Source organism: Phodopus roborovskii, unplaced genomic scaffold (genome assembly GCF_943737965.1).
Source record: "Phodopus roborovskii unplaced genomic scaffold, PHOROB, whole genome shotgun sequence".
NCBI classification, from domain to species: domain Eukaryota; kingdom Metazoa; phylum Chordata; class Mammalia; order Rodentia; family Cricetidae; genus Phodopus; species Phodopus roborovskii.
In genome coordinates, this window is record NW_026126459.1 from 25,974,144 (window position 1) to 25,992,821 (window position 18,678).

Sequence of the window (18,678 nt, forward strand, 5' to 3'; positions counted from 1 at the left end):
GGGGGGGGCTGAGACACAGGGAAAAGTCCTGTTCCACTTCATGCCCAGCACACACTCCCTCGTCCTTGCCTCCACCTTGTAAGCCCATCCTGGATTTTTAGGTCTAAGCCTTCTCACACACCCCACTTCTCCCCATACCCACTTCACTGCTCCTGGTATTTATTTCAAAGGGGATCCCCCTGAAGACCTAGAAAATGGTTCTTGGCTTTGCTTGTATGTTAGGAATTAGAATACTGGATCAATTTTTTTTAAATGAAAGACAAGGGAAAAAACAGAATAAAGGGGGATGAAAGGGGAAATTTTAAAACAAATAAAAGATAGAAAAGATTCCCTTCTCCCTCTGAGGCTCCTTCCTTAAACACCCCCCCCTTGACTTTCTCCAGGAACCTGAGACTCTAGCCATCCCCTTACTGAGTGAGGGGTGAATAGGGGCCTTCAATGGTCTCTAAAATCCTACCTATCCATGCCATAATCACTTGGGCCCAAGCCTTTCTTGCCTTGTCCTTGCTGTTTGATTTCTGTTCTTTTGGGCCAGCTTCCTCTGAGCTATGTTAATGTTTGTGCTCAGAAATCGCCATAATCATGAAAATAATATACTGATTTTAAAAAACCTTAATATACTACCTAAAGGGAACCTGCAATAATCTTGGGGGGGGGAGAAGAGAGAGAGAAAAAAAATCCTACTACAGGAAGGAAAAAGAGAAAAAAAAAGAAAAAAAAAAGATCCCTTCAACGTATTTTATCACTACCTATAGAAAGAAGCCCTGCTTCGAGAGCATTTGTAATGCAGTTTGTTGTCGTTTGTTGCTGCTTATTTCACTAAGAAAAAAAAAAAAACCCAACAACTGAGACTGCCTAGCCCGCTGGTCTTGTGCGCTTTTATTGTGCTTCTAACCCCAGTAGAGTAGAACTAAACTGCACTGAATGTATAGTTACTCTGTCTTGAATTCTCTGTTTATGCAATGTGCTCGAAAGGAAAAAAAACGTTAAAATATATCTATAATAATAATTTTTGGTCATTTGTCTTTATGTCCAGCTATGAATGTAGATTTTGTGTCCTGAAAGCCCTGTTCCTGGTCCAAGTACTTTGTATTGTATATGTGAGTCATAATAAAAAAAAAATGAAAGAAGAAAAGAAATGGAAGCTGGAATGACTTGCTGTTTCTCTACAACTCTCCCTCATTTTCTACTCCTCCCCTCCTTACTCCCTTTCCCAGCCCTGCAAAAGGCCTACACTGATCTGGCTTGGAACTTACAAGGGGAGAAGCTTGGGAGTATGGTGGAGAGGATAGGAAGAGCTGGGAGGGCAGGTGACTGACCAGTGGGGGTTAAGAGGAGAAAGAAGGGAGGAGGGAAAGTCTACTAGAAGAAAGAAGGATTACTTACACTAAGTACCAATGCAAGACAAGGTTTGTAGGTACCAGGAATCCAGTGGGAAGATGGAAACTCATGATTTAGCCCCTTCATTTCTGGGCTAGTTCCATACAGAGTCTGCCCCATGCTCCTCCAGTGACATATGCCCTTCCTTGGGCTATGGGAGAGATGGTGGGGTTCTTTTCTGTTTATGTTACATGTCTCTAGCTTGTGGCAACCCCTTAGCATCCAGTACATCATACTGAAATAGAGGAGAGGATGGGGACATGGGAGTGGAGGTGGGGGGTGTTAGTGTGAAGTTAAATGTAGCTGAGTAGTCGGGAAAGTTTAATTGCAAAATGCCAACGTGTGGGGGGAGGAAGCCTTTGCCTAGGGCAGAGAAGAAGAGAAGGCCAAATGAGTAATCTGGTAGTCCAGCCAGGGTCTGCATCCTGGAATTCAAATTCAACCAACACAAGGCTCACACTGCCACTCAGCCCCCTTGTGTCCACTTAGCCTCTGTTCTGGCTAGCTGGCTTCATTTCGACAATTGGGCAGCTTGCCTGACCACCACAGTGAGGACCACTGATTTGGGAGGATGGGCCTGTTGAGTGGACAGTCCCCAACCTGAGCCACTGTAGGATAAAGGGAATCTTTACATTTTCTAAAATAAAGAGTTCAATGCCTTAATGCTGGGGATCCATCTGGGAAAGGGATCATTCTGGAGGGTCCTAGGCAGACAAATCTGTTTATGCCAATAAAATTCTGCCCAAACCATCCCAAATTCCAGAGATACAAGATGTCTGGCTCAGCCAGGCTAGAGGGAGGGAGAGGGGATGAGAGGACTTCTGGTCTTCAAAAACAGACACCCAAAGGCATACTTTTGAGACCAGGTCAATGATTTTTGACCTAGGCCCAGGCCAAGTGTTTCACCAGGGTCCCAACCTCTGGCTCCCATAAAAGGGGTCAATATTTGTCAGAGGTTTTCCTAGGGGCTGAGAGGCTGCATGGTGCAAGGGCAGGCTGGGGATACTTTTAAGTAGGAGGGGAAATCTGTGAAATTTGGGGTCCCTGCTGACAACCAACTGATTCTGTTTGACTTGGGAGGAGGCATAGGTTCTTTGGCCAGGGGGGCCTGAAAGCATTTCATTTCCTATCAGATTCTGTGGGAGAGCCCTTTCATTTTTAATCGTGAGATTATGATTGTTATTTGTAAAAATATCCTGCCCTGAAGCAAAGCGAGATGAACCCCTCATCAAGCAGCACTGAGGGGCCTCGCAGCTTCCCCTCACCCATCAACACACACACACACACACACACACACACACACACACACACACACACACACACACACACACACACCAAAGCACCAATCCCCCATTCATCCCCGGCCCTGCAGCCCTGCTCAGCAATGTCCGTGGCCCTAAGCCGTCGCGTCGATGGGCGGGTGCGTCTGGCGCCCGGCTTCTCTGGAAAAGCCTGGCGGCGGGAGGGTCAAACCTAAGGAGCCCCAGCGCCCCCGCGTGCGTGTGTATCCCCTTCCCCTGCTCACTACTTCTGTTTTCTCGTTTGGAAAGAAAAGGAGGTTAAAACCCCGTTTTATGGGGGAATGTAATTGCAAGAGCGGGATGCGCTGTTTAGAAATGCATGCTCCTAAATGTTGCTGCCGTCCCATTACTGAAATGGGTACCATTCGGCTGCTGCAGATACGACTTTCTCGCAATCTTTACTTTTTTATTAGCCAATCAAAGTGGCTTCCGAAAGCTATTTGTGATTTGTGAAAAATAGTATCTTTCAAAATGCTGAGTTGAAGCATCTCGCTCATTTCGCCTTGGATTTATTATTCTAATCTCAACGGTAGAGACAGGATGATGCAGCTATTAAGTTGGGGGGCAAATTCGTTTCTCGGAATTAAAAAAATACCTCTGCATTTTCTGTCCCCTCTTTCACTGAATGCCCAAGGGAGATGGGGGTCTTGGAGAAATCTGGGGCGCCAAAGGAAGTAGTGTGCCCCTGAGGGGCTCCCCAGGGATCCCTTGAAGGAGAGGGTGGGTTGGCCTTTGCATTCTCATATTCCTGATATGAGATGTCCCCAGAGAATGCCTGAAGGTTGAAAAGTTACCTCCGCCCCAATTAAAGAGGATTCAGGACAGGTTGTGTGTGCCATAATCTGGAAGTAAAATTTCCGGTGAGCTGCCGGGCAGTGCAGTCCCATTCTCCCTGCTGTCCATTGTGAAAAGCTGGGCCAGCGCTTCCTCGTCGTAATTTTTAACTACCTGTTATAAAATTTATGGGTGGGTTTGTAAAAGAAACGAGGTCTCTGCATCCGGCTGAGGGAACCGCTTAAGTTACTATGGAGGAAGTTTGGGGAAGGGATGAAGGGTCTCCTGTTGGCTGCTCCAGCACTTGAGGTTCCCTTTCCAATTCAATGCCGACCAAGGAGAGAGCTGCCGCCTTTAGATCTCCAGTCAGTGGGGAGTGGCTGGGCTACTGTGAAGTAATTTATTCTGGTCTCCCCACACTAGCCTTACTACCAAAATTGGAGGCCTGGGAAAACGGGGTGCATAGACTTTTAGAGCAGAAGTCAGAATTGACTCTCTTCTGGGGCCTTCGAACTCCGAAGCCAGATCCCAGATGCCCAGATAATGAAGGAGAATCTTTTTCCCCAAGAAAAAGACAGGTGAAAGGGTTTCAAACGTGCCTCGCTCCTTAATTCAAAAAAGGGGTAGCTGAACCAAGATCTTAAACCTTTAACAGTATCTTTTAATTCTCTGAGGATTACAAGTTGCCATTGGAAGCCAGAAAACAAGGAGACCTAAAGCTAGGGATGTCCATCTTGGGGGCTGGGAATGTCATCCTTTCTGAGAAAGGGACCACTTGGGGAATGAAAGTCATTTTAAGGGTCCTTGAAGCTGCTAGGAACTCTCACCCTTCTGCTTCCTCCAAAGAATGGCCAAATCCTGGTCCAGTTCTCTGTCATTTAGACCCTGTCTATGACAGGCTAGGTTGGGAGAGCTGCCAGCGTTCTGAGACTCCAATTCTTGTCTGGTGGGTGGGGAGTGGGGGCTTGCCTGGGGCACTTCGGTAGGAAAGATGTGTTCTCTTTCTAGAAAACAAAGGTATGAGTAGGCACCTTACATTTTCAGCTCCTTCATCTGGCCAGCCTTCACTGCCCCAAGGCTACAGAGCTCTGCAAAGCTTTGATTTTCATCAGATCCAACATTATTATCTTCATTTATTAAGAAAAGTATTTAAAATCGGGACAGCAAGAGGAAGCAGCCGACCTTCAGCATCCGAACCCTCTTCCCTCCCTTCCCTACACCCCCAGTCTGTTCTTGCTGTGATAGCTTGGAGCAGCCAGGCCATAGGGAGTGGGCGGTGGGTGAGGGTGGGGTTGGGGGTCGGGGGATGCTCCCTTTCTGAGAGAATTGGGTAAACATGGCGACCGTGGCGCCCATTTGCACACGCTACACAAATGCATCGCATTCCCGGTTGTTTGCAGAAAATTTACAGCTGAGTAATAAAAGTTTACGATCGACTCACAAGTTGGATTGGCCACAAGAAGTCATGTGGATTCCATCCATGAACGTGAACTTTTTATTGTGGTTTGTCCGTTCCGAGCGCTCCGCAGAACAGTCCTCCCTGTAAGAGCCTAACCATTGCCAGGGAAACCTGCGCTGGGCGCTCTGTTCATTACCAGTAATTTTTTTATTAATCTGATTAATAATTATTTTCCCTGTTTAATTTTTTTCCTTCCAGGTGGAGTTGCCGGAAGCTGGGGGCACCTGGGGAGGGCGGGGTGGGAGGGGAGAGGCAGGAGTTGAGAGCACCTCTCTCTCCCTATACCCGACCCTCTGGCCCCCAAGGGGCAGGAGGTACGCGGGTGTGGGAACAGAGACCCAGAGCTGCAGACGCCTCCACCCCTCCCCTCTCCCAGTCTCTCCCTCTTGCCCCTTCCCCGCAACTCTCCTTATTTTATTTGGCTTTTTTTTTTAATTAGGGCTTTTCTTTTTTTTTTTAATTTATGTAAAGTATATGTGTGTGTGTGTGGAGCTGAGACAGGCTCGGCAACGGCACAGAATGAGGAAAGACGAGAAAGACAGAGAGTGGGAGAGAGAGACAGAAAGAGAGAGGGAGAGAGGGAGAGTGACAGCAGCGCCCGGTAAGTGTTTCCTTATTGGTTCAAATATGTAACTAATGGTCCGTAGCTGGGTGGTGGTTTCAAGAGAAGGGCAGCCACGGCTTGGCTGGTCTTGGTTAGAGAGAAGGGGGCTGGTGAGATGGCGGGAGTGTGGGTAATTAAGGGGAGGTAAATGGGGGGGGATGACGGATTAACGCTAAAATACTGGTAACTGGTAGTGGGGAGAATATGTTGTCCTGATATCGCTGTGCGCCGAAGTTGGGGGTCCAGGGCCAAAGAATCTCGACCAGCGGGGCTCAAGTTCTAGTCTGGGGCGCGGGGCCCTCTGCCTGATCCCACAGTGTCTGTACCTGCTCGTTAGAGAGCTTGGCTGATGGACCTGGGATGTGGTGGCCTGGAAACTCAAACTTCAAGGCAGTAGAAAGAATTTGCAGCCTGGGCCCATTGCTCCCTAAGCAACGCCAGCCCCTCAACCCCCAAACAAACTTTCCAGCGCCCCCTCCCTGCCCGGCAGCCCCCTCCTTCCCGGAGAGCTAGAAGCCAGACCTCACACATGCGCAGTGTGAGCCCAGGGCTGGCCGCTGAGCAGGAAGCCGGCGCAGCTAGGCGGGCGGCAGAGCCTGTTAATTGGCAATTAGGGGGGAGGCTGGTGGCTGGTGCGCGTCAGCCAAGGGGAGAGAGTCTGCCCACCCCTGCTCCCGCCCCTACCCTGGCTCGTAGAAGGGTAGGAGGCGCCTTGCGCTGTGGGTGGAAGGGGTGGGGGTGGGGATGCAGCGCTCAAAAGCCATCTTGTGCTCGGAGAAAAGCGGCCTATCCGCCCCCCCTCACAAGCCCGGACCCCCAACCCCCACTTGCGGCCACTCCACCCAGGATGCCACACTAACTTTCTCGTGCGCCTGGCAGACCTGCTCTAGATTAGGACCTGCCTTGTCCTGGTGGCGGTGGGAATGAGAGAGGCCTCAAGTTGGGCGGGGATAGACCAGGCCTTGCCCACAGGGCCTCGAGGGTGCTGCAAAGCCGAGAGCGTTTTTATGGGTGGGGTGGGTGGGGTTTCCATGGTAAGGGCGTCAGACTAAGGTGGCCCGAAGAATGCTGGATCTTCCTAATAATTGGTGCTAATGGTGTGTTGTATAGTCTTAACTTGACACATATGGTTTCATAACACAGTGGCTTAATTTCTTCCAAATGTACGTGGCCCCGACTGTGTTGCAATTTGATATATGACCCCGCCCTGCTCCCAGGCCGGGGTCCGAGGCGACCCCGTAAAGTGTGAGACTGTGTTTATAAAGAGCGGCGTGCACACAAAATGCTTACATACCCAAACAGACACACCTTAGAGCTGGAAAAGCGGCGTTTTCCTGGCGAGGGCCCAGGCACTGGGAGCCAGACTCACCTTCAGCCTGCGTCAATCCCCCCTCATCTCCCAGAAGCTCGACTGAGAGTCTTCGCCTAGCTGTGTGGGGGAGGGGATAGCTCGATTTCCTGTTTAAACCCAGACCCATCGCCTGCGCGCGGGGGTGGGGTGGGGAACAGTGGGTAGAGAACCCTTTTTTTTTTTTTTTTTTTTATCAAATTGTTAAAAGTACAATTCGACTTCATTCAAATCAAATCCCTTGGGCCACAGCCGATGGTGAATCCTCTCTCCCCTCCCCCCACAACCACCTTCCTTTCCCCAGCCCCCCCAAAATTTCCCTTTTACAGTCGACATAAAGGCCTCTGAGGTATTCTCCCGGGGGAAGAAATGGCATTTTCTCTCCCCTTTCCCACCCCACCCCCCAATAGAACTGATGTGTCGGCAGAGGCGTCTGCCGAGGGGCTAATTTCGCGTTCCTTGTTTACGACCAAGAAAAGCGCTTGGCTCTCCCCAAATGGGCCCAGCCTGCTGCCTGCTCCGGCTGCTGCGCACTCTCCTGCCGCCCGAGCCTGGCCCCGAGGCGGACGCCGGGGGAAACCAGGCTAGGGCTGAACAGGACCGGAGTCTGTGGGACCTGAAAAGGGCCAAGGGAGTGCGTTGAGACAGTGGAGGGGTCCTGGAGGCCAGAACGTGAGCCTTTCTCCTGGCGTACAGTGGGAACCGCGATCGGTGAGGCCGCTATTTCTCTCTTCTGCCTGTATTTTTGTCGGACCCTGTCCCTGCGAATGACCGCAATGACGTGGGAGGGGATGTTCAGGGGACACAAATCTCCTTTGTTCCACCCCAAAAGAAAACCGTTTTGGGAGAAGGCTGTTCAGACCAGTATGAATTCATTCACCTGGGATGTTAGAGGCCCCCTCCCATCCGAGGGGCGGGCCTGGTCTAGGCTGGGATATTTCTCTGGGCCTACAGGGGATCTACTGAATGTGCTAATAGCCATATTAAGGTGTTTGGGTGCGAGAGCTCCTGTCAAAAAACACTAGCTTGACATGTCTTTGTAATTTTATTGATTTCATGTTCCTTCTTGGCTATAGCCCTGCAGCCTCCCCCCTTATCTTATACCCTTCACCCCTAAACCCTTCCTTGGTAAGCTGAGAAGCAGATCGCCAGTGACAGGCCCTGGTTTTCCACTTTCCCCGGACCTGGCCAGGGAATAAATCAGACCTCAACACAGCACTCTGCTCGCCAGTTACTTTCGCTTTTCTGTCCCTTGGTTCTTTCTCTTTCTGGCTCTCCAACAGAAGCCCAAGATGGGCCACCAGTGGCAATCCTTAATCTCCTTGCAGGCCAAATTCTGTGTGCATGTGGGTCCTCACTTTAGGAGAGCTCTTTTGATCATCTAATAATAGCCAGGGGGACCAAGAATAGAATTTTGCTCAAGGACTCTGCCCACTCAATGCTGAGGCTAGGCAGTCACTGGATTCAGTGGATCGAGGCTTGGCAACCTCCCCAGAGCCTAGAACCTAGTAGCATTCCCTCTGAGCTCACTTTTTGGGACCCCTCAAGTATACCCCTAAGAGGCTTTGTAAACCCTGCCATCCTTTGTGTTGTATTTCACACCAGGTTCCTAGCAGAAATGGGCAGAACAAACCCTCTCTCTCGATGGTTGTCTCTGACAGTTGTGATCCCTACAGAATTCTACGTTGGTTAGAGAAGGCAACCTTGTTGAGCTGGCTGTTATATTCTGAAACCAGGCTTGTTGGCATTATATATTTATTATACAGTCTCAAATACACAGATTCAGACTCAGGGAAAAATATATAGACTCATATTTCCTCATGGTTAATTGTATATTACGACTATATTTGATCAACAGCGTTTTATGTGCATGCAAAATTTTGTTTGCCTTCACTGGATAAGAGTGGGCTAGGGGAGATATGGACACAAGGAGGAGGCCCTCTGTGCATCTCTGCTGGAAAAGGGTATTCTGGAATCGGAATATGTGGCTTTCAAAAATCCAAAGCAGCCACAGGGCTCTGGTTTATTGCTTTTGCTAACCAAGCCTCTGGCCTGAGAAATAGTACACCCTTCTGCTGTCTCTCTTCATCTCCCTCAGATATGTGCCAACTCACCGGCTATCTTCCAAGGAGAAAACCCAGTCATCTTGAAACTGAAGTCTTTGGGCTCTTTCATAGTTGTTGTGAGACTGTGAGCCATCAGGACTGGACCCTGGAGACTGGAAGCCTCCAGGGTGGTGGCAAAGGGATTGTAGTGGCTAAGCTGATTTCTGGGCAGGGGTCTGGGTGGCTGTAGTGTAAAGTATTTGAAGGGGTTGTGGAGAAGGCAAACCTAAAGGGGCAAGGGTATTTGTGAATAGCTCTCCCTGGCTTCAGATTTGACTATCTGATGGGCTTATTTGTTCTGAAAGGTCCCAGATCTGGAGACTGATGGGGATGCATTTTAATCTTGTCAGTGACTTGAACCAGAGTGAGGCCCACTAGGAGAGAAGGCTGGTGGAGTTCCCTCTAGAATGCAAGTGAGGCTATCTGGCCTGTGGGCCTCCAGCCCTGAGTATGAACCACTGTTGGCAATTAATTGGCCTCCTTTTGCAGCTTTTCTGGGGGGGGGGAAGAGCTGAGAGGAAATCTAAATGTCAGTGGAAAGTGATGACAGGAGCAGGACTGGACTGGGGTTTTGTGACACTCCCAGTATACTCAGGTTCCTCCCAAGAATCTCCTGCCCAGACTTGTGGTACCAGAAGGTTCACAGCCTTTCTGCCTTGTTTCTACCTCAGTGACAGAGGGTGACCTCAGGCCTTCCTGCTCTGGCCACACCGACTTTGGGGTGACACCACCCCAGAATCATGCCCCTCAAGTAGGCCATAGCCTCTGCAGATGCTATCAGACGTCCTTGTTTATTGTGTCTGTGTGTTGTTTACTTGTTTTGTCTGCTGCCACCCTGCGTCAGAAACCCGCCAAACCAGCAAATTCGCTGGGGAGAACAAAGTATAGGGCTCTTTCAAACTCTCTCCCCCTTTCAAACCCCTCCCTCCTACCTTCTGCTGTTCCTCATTTTCCCTTTCCAAAGGAAGGAAGCAGAAATTGTCCTAAAGTAGGGCCGATGTTTATGGGACAAGGGAATTATGGAGACACCATAAACCTCCAGGTATCCTCCTGGTGTTGGAGAGATTTCCAAACATCCATTCTCTTTCGTATATCATTTCTTCCTCCTCCTCGGTAACTGGTTAGGTAAAGTGGCCACAAACCATTAGAACATTTCAGCACCTCTGCCCCTACCCCTCACACCCCCCCCCCCCAGTTCCTCCGTTCCTTTCTGCTTGAGCTTCTCCCAGACATAGATGGTTGGGTTCTCAGCTAGGGTAATGTTGGTAGATTCATAAAACTAGATAAAGCATGTCACCTTCCCCCCTTTCTCTTCTCAGCCCCCCCAAAGTATTAGTGAATTTTGGCAAATCCTACAAAATGAAATTGTCCCTCTGTAAGGGTCCTATACATCCCCAATCCTGCAAGGCATAGAATCAGGGAAGTTGATGTTTGCCTTTAATTTTGCCCCTGGCTATCAAATCTAAAAGAGTATCATTACAGTAAGTAATATTCTTGTTTCTGAAATTAATTTCCCTATCCCCTTCTCTTTCACCAGTATGAATTAAATGGCTCTTTCAGATCTGCTGACAATAAAGGATAAACTTATTTATAGAGAAATGATGATGATGTTTCATTGTTGGCTTATTGTTCTACAACATAATAATATTTTATTTCCAAATGGGAGGAGTTAGACCAGAAGAAGAGGGAGGGGGTGAGAGGAGACTTGGTGTTCATAGATACAACTCTTGCCATACTTTTATGACTTTCACAATTTCCATATGACAACTAACTGTGATATCATAAATACCAAGTTCTCCAATCTTAAATTCTCATTAACTTCCAAATTGGTCCCAACTAAGGCTCTGCATTGAGAAGCACAGGAGAAACCAGAGAGCTGGGGGCTCCTTTGGACTGACATTGAACAGTTCACGTTCACTCCTTGTTGTCTTCCTTCCTCACCTGACAGTCTCCCTGGGCTCTATTTGGGCAATGCAGAGTACCCTAAATATTCTAGTTCTTGACTTGTAATTCCAGTCCAAATAGGGCCACCTGCTTTGCCCTCCTGAAATGTCCCAAGGCAACTGAACTCTCCATTCTTAGTAGGGATGAGATGCTCTCCACAAGCCCACTCCTAGCTTGCTATTTCTGGTGCTATGGTGTCAAGGTGGAAGGCTTGAGGGCCTGGCCTCCAAAAGCCAGAAATTATTTTTTTCTGGATGAAGCTTGAAGGGGTCTCAGAGCAAAGTGTGATAGAATCTGTTTTATTTTTTAATTTTAAGCCAGTGTTGGAGAAACCAGACATGCAAAAGTGGGGTTTTTGTGTCTGCTGATGGTAGTAGCAGTAACTGAAGGGTAGTTAGGAAAGGTCTGGCAGAGAGTCACAAAAACAGAGGAAGGAGAGAAAACATGCCATCATTTAGCAGAGCCGCTCTGTGTACCTTTCTCCAGTTCTGAATTGCAGTAAAGATACAATCAGCTACAGTAGGCTCTGAACCTCTTAGCTTAAAAGAAGTAATCACAGCACAGGCCTGAGAACTATTTAGGCCAGTTCTCAGCAGCTGAACATCCCCTTTCTGGTCCTTTTCTCTTTCTCTCCTTCTTTACCACCCAGCTCCCTTCATCTGGTCAGCCTGAGCCTTGTCACCAAATATCAAGTACCCACAAATTGGATCTATTTCCGAGTTGGGTGTGTCAAATTTCATTTTTCTTCCAGTGTGTCTAAGCTTGACTTTTAAAAGGAGCATTCGTTTTTTTTGGAATGCACTGTATGTACAGAGGGTGTATATATTAGGAAATCTTTCCCTACCATGTCTAGCAAAAACTGGGAGCCCCTTGGGTGAGCTGTGCTCTGGCATTCCCAAGCAGACCAGACCTTGTTCAGGTTCTTTGGCGGCTTGAACCGCTCTCTTTGCAATTCTTTATCTCCGAGGTCCATGGAGATCAAAGAGGCTTGTTCATAAAACACCAGACATTTGGAATAGGCTTATTTTTTTTAAGTTTTTTTTTTTTAATTTAGCTATAAGCCGGTAGAGCTAGCTGAACTCTAGAACAGCAAAGCCTTAACCAAACAGTGCGATTGTGAGGTGAGCTGAACAATTATTGAACTCAGCTTTCTCGGCAAGAGGGATTTCAGCTCCCGCCCAGTGGCACAAAAGGGGCCAACAGGGGTAACAGTTCTGTGTCGCTGGAAATCAAGAACTAGAGGTGGTGGAGGGGCAGAGTCCTGCAGCTGCGGTATCTTTTAGGCTGCCAAGAGCCCAGGCAGGCGAGGGAGCTTGGAGTTCCGCGGCTCTGGCTCCAGCGTTGGAGTGAGCTGTAGTTGGCCTCGGCAGCCAGGAATGGAGTACGTGCGTCTGTGCTGGAGTCAGTCACAAAGATCTTCTCAGAGGTGGGGGGGATCTAGGGAGAAAGGAGACCAGCAGAACACAAAGGAGGACATTCCCCGAAGAATATCCCCAAATAAAAATTTCAGATCTCACCAGGCTCATTTCAAATGTCTGTATACACACGAAATCACGAAATTACCCTTTTTTTTTTTTTTTTTTTTTTTTTTTTTGGCCAGAGCAGAGAAGAAAGCAAAGGCAGGCAAGGTGAGTCCCGCCCATGACATCATCCTAGAAGCTGGAGTCCAGTCTCCCCTCATTCCCCCCCCACCAGTTCAGAGCCATAGGGAGCCTCCAGCCTTCTACTGGCTTAGACTCGGCAAGACTGAAATTCGGGGAAACCCCTAAATGCCCAAACTCCAGTGTAGCCCTTAAGCCTCCAGGCCAGTGATTACACCCACTCAGGCCCAAGAAGCAGGCAGTAAATTCCTCTCCTATAATTAGTGCTCCTGGAAGGCATGTGTTTTGGATGCTTGGGGGGGGGGGTGACTGGAAAGGCGAGTGGCAACTTTCCCCCTATATTCCTTTTCTCAGATTTTTAGATTGTTTTTGAATCCAGTAATTATAGCTCCCAAAGCGAAAATCTGCTCTTGACACCGAGTCTCCTCTCAGTGCCTAATTCAGAAGGCCGAAGGCCCAGGGCACTGCATAGACCAAGCCCGCCTGATTATGGGGGGGGGGGTGTCTCTGATTTCTCTAGGCTTGTTTTGATGGAAACAAAGAACGGAGCCTCCCTCCTTCCCAAGACTTGTGCATATTTACAGAGCTGCATTGCAGTTTTAATAAAACATCTGTTCTTGCTTCTGCTGATGAGCTCCCATAATTGTTTTCAGACAAATTTAACAGGAAAATATAAATATATTTAGAAAAATTCAAGTCCCAGCCCCTCCCCCATAGACAGCCAGTCTTTTGCCAAGGGAGGAAAGAGTACAAGATGGGAAAAGGAAAAAATATTATCCAATGGAGGGAAGATCCAACTCATCTGACCTGTTCTCCCCTTGGAGTGAATCCTCCCAGTAAATTTCAGCTGCATAATTAGAGGACTAACTAAAAGAAATGAGATCTTCCCCCTTTAGGGGTAGAAAGGGATGCAGGAGAGTGTTCTGGAAGTTAATTTCCCCCAAAGTCTTGCAGTAGTGAGAAGACATTTGTGTTTCTGCTTCCCCTGGCCTCCCCCTTCCAGCGTTTCTGCCCCCACCCCAGCAGCTGGTTTCTGTTCATTATAAATCGGTGAGACCTTTCAGTCCCTGCCCTCTGTTTAGGGACGTAATAAAACACTTAACTTTTCCGGGCCTGAGACTTACATTCTGTTCCTCAAGTCGCCCACCCCTGAGTCTACCACCTTTAGGCCCCAAAAGAGAATCTCCCCAACTTTGGAGTCCCTTTTATCTCTGGATATGATTGAGAGAGATGCTCCAGGAAACTCAGGCATCCTTGTTAGGGGGCTGTAGCACATGGTTCCCTCAAAAGCCCCTTTTTTTTCTTTTAAGGTCCCTCCCTTCCCCACACACTCATAAAAGAGATTTTAAAATACACAAAAATCCACACTCATGGAAAGCAAACTTCATTAAGACATCCTATCTTCCATCATTCAATTTGTTTTACATTGCAACAATTTAATATCTTGAAGGAAGTACCACTGACATGATTTATCCCTCTAGCAATCTCATTCTGAAATGGGGGGGGGGATTTACTCTTTTCTTGCCTGGGCTTCTACTTGTTACACCACCGCTATGCTACCCCCAGGGCAGACAGGAGGCTGGAAACTTTGAGAGAGGCTACTGGTGTCCTGGGGTGCACTGACTTGTTCCCTAGCTCAGCCAACAGGATACCCTCCCCTCAGTGAGCTCTCCCCCTACCTTTTGCCCTCCAGGGGGACTGGAGCCCCAGCCAGCTGTTGGGAACCTCTGCCCAGGCACGCCATGAATTCAAGTACAGATGGATTGGAAAGCAAAACTCTACATACTGGTGTCTGTGTTTGGGGGAGTAACTGCCATGTTACCCCCAGATGAGATAACTTTTTTAAATCTCTTATTGGAAGCCTCCTCCTCTGCCCCCTTCATCTTGGAAAGAAAATAGTATAGTCCAAGGGGTAGAAACTTCCACAATTACAGGGATCTTTCTTCTACTCTCCTAAATTCCAGCCAGTTTCCCTCCTTTTTCAAAAGCAGGGGCTGGATTTTTAAAAGCCAACACAAATTGTCTGGCAGGAAGACTCAATCCCCTAAAGAGGTTCATGTGTTAACTAACATTTTGTCAGCACTAGCTCCTACACACTGTCTGCTTTTGGGTTCTAAACTTTATCCCCCCCAACACACCCCCTAGTGACACTCCAGGGAAACCTTAACGTTGCTAAAGATGAATAAACGAGTTTTTTCCCAGCATAGTCCTGTTTATGGCTTTATTGCTACCCATTGATTACTCCGCTTTGTTACACAGAAGGAAAAGATCATAAAACCCGGCGACATCCGGGTTCTTGTTATAGTCAGTCTCAAGAAAAAATTAGTGAGGGGAAAATATGAGCTGCTTCCTGCTTGTACCTCTCCATCCTCTTTGTCAGCTCCAAATATTTCCAGGCTATGTTGATATCAAATTCAGTTTGATTTAATCAGAGGGAAACCCCAACTGCACACCTTCTGCTGTTTTGGTTCACCTAGTACAGCTCGCTGAAGCCTCTACAAAACCGCTCTAATCTTCTCCCTTTTCTCAGCCTCAAGGTGGGGGAGAAAATGGAGGTCAGGGCTGCTGAGAATCCAGAGGTGACTGTCTGGGTGAGAGCCCAAGAACTCCTTAGGAATCCTTTCCTAGGACTTCTAGCATTACAGCTCAGGTCCAGGGGCACCACTCTCCACAGGGCAGTAAATCCAGAGCCTCTGACCTGCACAGAGGCTTGAGCCTGTGGGAAGGTAACTGTTAATTGGAGTAGCACCAGTTTTGTCTTTCAGGCTGAAGCCTATGTGGTACCCCACTGGCCTGAGCTGGTTCCAAATCATAAGTTCTCACCAACATAAACAGGAGTTGATGTCTTTAGAAAGAATCTCAGAGTCTCTCTCTCTCTCTCCCCCCTCTCTCTCCCCTAATGTATTATTACACATGCTTTTTTTAAAAAGCAAAAATGCTGCAAGAATTTCCCCCCAAAGCGAGGTTCTGGGGAACAGCAGTAGGCTAAGAGGCAAAAGAGTGCAGATGCTTACTCTAGGATCTCCACTGTACCCCATGGTCTCATACTCACCCTTTAGATGGACTTGTTGCCCTTTACATCAACACATCCTCTAAGCCAAGACACTTAGCTACACTGCACCGAGTGCACCATGTTTCAGGAAATTTCCCTTTCTTTTTGATTTTTCTAATTATTGGCAAAATATGCTGTCTAGTGATGGGGACTCACTTCATTAGGTGTCAGGCCAGAATGTCTTGTAGAATTTCTGGGAACTTCCTTCCACTGGGAAGGGTTACCTCAAATGAAGCAATCAGGATGTAATTTTAGAAAAGGAGCAAATACTAAAGATGAAATCCGACTGAAAACGCAAGGATTTCACTCGCCCTGCATTTGGCCACAGCACAATAAAGTTAGCAGGGGCGGAGAGATTTCCTGGGACTAGACCCTTCCTTCCGCGGTGTACAAGACCCTGCCCATGGACCTGCACCCCCCCCCCCAGTTCCCTTACATATATATTCTTAAAAGAAACCAAGTCTTACTTTCAAAGCACACACTTAGTCTCAACTAGGGAATCAACAGAGGCAGAAACGATTTTTTTCCCCCTTCTTGACATCTGGCTTGCGATTGGCTGGAAGGGGGTCAGCTGACTTTGTCATTTTGTCTGTCCTGGATTGGAGCCGTCCCTATAACCATCTAGTTCCGAGTACAAACTGGAGACAGAAATAAATATTAAAGAAATCATAGCCCGACCAGGTAAAGGCAAAGGGATGAATTCCTACTTCACTAACCCTTCCTTATCCTGCCACCTCGCCGGGGGCCAGGACGTCCTCCCCAACGTCGCCCTCAATTCCACCGCCTATGATCCAGTGAGGCATTTCTCGACCTATGGAGCAGCCGTAGCTCAGAACCGGATCTACTCGACTCCCTTTTATTCGCCACAGGAGAATGTCGTGTTCAGTTCCAGCCGGGGGCCGTATGACTATGGATCTAATTCCTTTTACCAGGAGAAAGACATGCTCTCAAACTGCAGACAAAACACCTTAGGACATAACACACAGACCTCAATCGCTCAGGATTTTAGTTCTGAGCAGGGCAGGACTGCGCCCCAGGACCAGAAAGCCAGTATCCAGATTTACCCCTGGATGCAGCGAATGAATTCGCACAGTGGTGAGTTTTACAGCTCCGAGATATAAATTAAATAAACTGAACTGGCTTTATGACCGGCTTCCCTAGAAGAACGGGCGGAGAGAGTTTTTTATGGCCCCATAAAAACAATCATGCTCGTCTCCTCGCCGACACCGAGACAGGGCCCCCTCTTCAGCCCCCTCTGCTCACCTCCCGCGCTGGCTCGCTGGGGCCTGGCCCCCTCGGTCCCTGACGGATTGGAGGGCTCCAAGAAGAGCTGAGGGGGCAGGAACAGGGCAGGGGAATGAGGGGAGGGGACAGGAGGTGGGGGAACCCCCCAAAGTCTAGTTAGGCTGGAAAAAAGGGAGGGAGTTAGGAGAGGTCAGAGGAGTGGGGAAAACTTTGCAGCGAACTAGGATGTTGGGAAAGGTGGGGGAACACAGTCCTTGAGAGATGGGGCCCTTATCCCCAGCAGTTGGGATTTTTTTTTTTTTAAATCAGCTTTTAGATGCCCAGCTTTCTATTTTTTGCCCCGCCCCCAGCTTTCTTTGGGACACACATCTCCCACCTCGTGGGAAGACTGAATGGAATTGGGGTCCTGGCTGTACCCCCAGTGGGGGTGGGGCAGAGCAAAAGCGAGAAGGCTAGAGTTCGATGGGGCCTCGAGCTATGGGCCAAGCTGAGAGGGTCTGGACTTGGCTAGGTGAAAATGTCTTCAGAGGACGTCTTGCTGATTGTTTTTAGTGTGTTTTGTGCCCGGATCTCTAGGGGTCGGTTACGGAGCGGACCGGAGGCGCGGCCGCCAGATCTACTCTCGGTACCAGACCCTGGAACTGGAGAAGGAATTTCACTTCAACCGCTACCTAACCCGGCGCCGGCGCATCGAGATCGCTAATGCTCTGTGCCTGACCGAGCGACAGATCAAAATCTGGTTCCAGAACCGCCGGATGAAGTGGAAAAAAGAATCTAATCTCACGTCCACGCTTTCGGGGGGCGGCGGAGGGGCAGCTGCCGACAGCCTGGGCGGAAAAGAGGAAAAGCGGGAAGACACAGAAGAGGAGAAGCAGAAAGAGTGACCAGGACTGCCCTTCCACCCCTCTCTCCTCCCTTGCTCACCCAGCTCCCCGAGTCACACACTCTATATTTATCACTGGCACAATTGATGTGTTGTGACTTCCTAAAACAAAATAGGGAGTCAGACTTGGACCTGAAAGTCAGCTCTGGATACCCCCCCCCCCCCATCACCACTGCACAACTCTTCATCAGCCTCCTCCTCTAGTTCCCTCTAGCTCCTTCTCGGCTTGTCTGCAGGCCCCTTCCCTCGCCCAAGCTTCCGGGTCGAGGTCCCTGAACCTCGCTTCAGACTCTACTGTTGTCCCTCCAAGTGAGCACTAGGCTCCCTCCCCACCCCAGACGCCCTTAACCCCCGCCCCCGCGCAGAGAGCCGGCTACCGGGCCTGGGGCCTTCACTTCAGGGCCTCAGGGCCCGGCCTGGCAGCCGAGGGCGGGAGGCCTCAGGAGGGCGCGCCTTGGCCCCACAACACCCCCACCCCGCCCCGACTTCTCCCCAGTCCCTGCCCGGCCCCTCTGCCCTAGCAAATGCCCAGTTCAGGCAAATTGTATTTAAAGATTCCTGGGGGTCATTATGGCATATTACGAACTGTGACCGTTTCTGTGTGAATATTTCTAGCTGTATTTGTGGTTTCTGTATTTATATTTATGTTTAGCTCCGTCAGTGTTCCGAGTTCATTTTAAAAAGAATTAAAAAAAGAGGGAAAAATAACAAAAAAGAGGAAAAAAAGTGAATGACGGTTGTTTAGCCAGTAGGAGAAAATAAATAAAGAAAAAAATACCCCCCCCTCGTGTTATCCTTCTGTATAAATCCGACCTCTGGATCCGTTCTCGAATATTTAATAAAACTGATATTATTTTTAAAAGTTTATAATCCGCCTGTCTGTTCATTCCCCGCCTGCTGGCCTGCAGCAGAGCGCGGCCTGCTGCCTGCAAGCCCCCCAGCCCTCCTCACTCGCCTGCCCCGCAGCCCAGCCGGGCGCCGA

The 18,678-nt window shown here is 48.9% G+C and overlaps 1 protein-coding gene across 2 annotated transcripts; it reads left to right on the forward strand.

The window, feature by feature from the left end:
* The first annotated feature begins 7,560 nt into the window (after positions 1 to 7,560).
* Positions 7,561 to 18,096, forward strand: Hoxc6 (homeobox C6). Of its 2 annotated transcripts, XM_051190073.1 has the most exons (3): positions 7,561 to 7,577; positions 16,438 to 16,663; positions 17,390 to 18,096. In XM_051190073.1, exons 2-3 carry the CDS (start codon positions 16,510 to 16,512, stop codon positions 17,695 to 17,697), a joined length of 462 nt encoding a protein of 153 aa, XP_051046030.1. In that variant the 5' UTR covers positions 7,561 to 7,577; positions 16,438 to 16,509; the 3' UTR covers positions 17,698 to 18,096. The 2 variants fall into 2 exon arrangements, with proteins under 2 accessions (XP_051046030.1, XP_051046029.1); XM_051190072.1 differs by lacking the exon at positions 7,561 to 7,577 and having other exon boundaries at positions 15,596 to 16,663.
* The last annotated feature ends 582 nt before the right edge of the window (positions 18,097 to 18,678 follow it).

Bases quoted from the DNA above. Each gene is read 5' to 3' on its own strand.
- Hoxc6 (XM_051190072.1), top strand. From the start codon at position 16,264: ATGAATTCCTACTTCACTAACCCTTCCTTATCCTGCCACCTCGCCGGG. The intron at 16,664-17,389 runs GTGAGTTTTACA...CCGGATCTCTAG, and splicing joins GCGAATGAATTCGCACAGTG to GGGTCGGTTACGGAGCGGAC.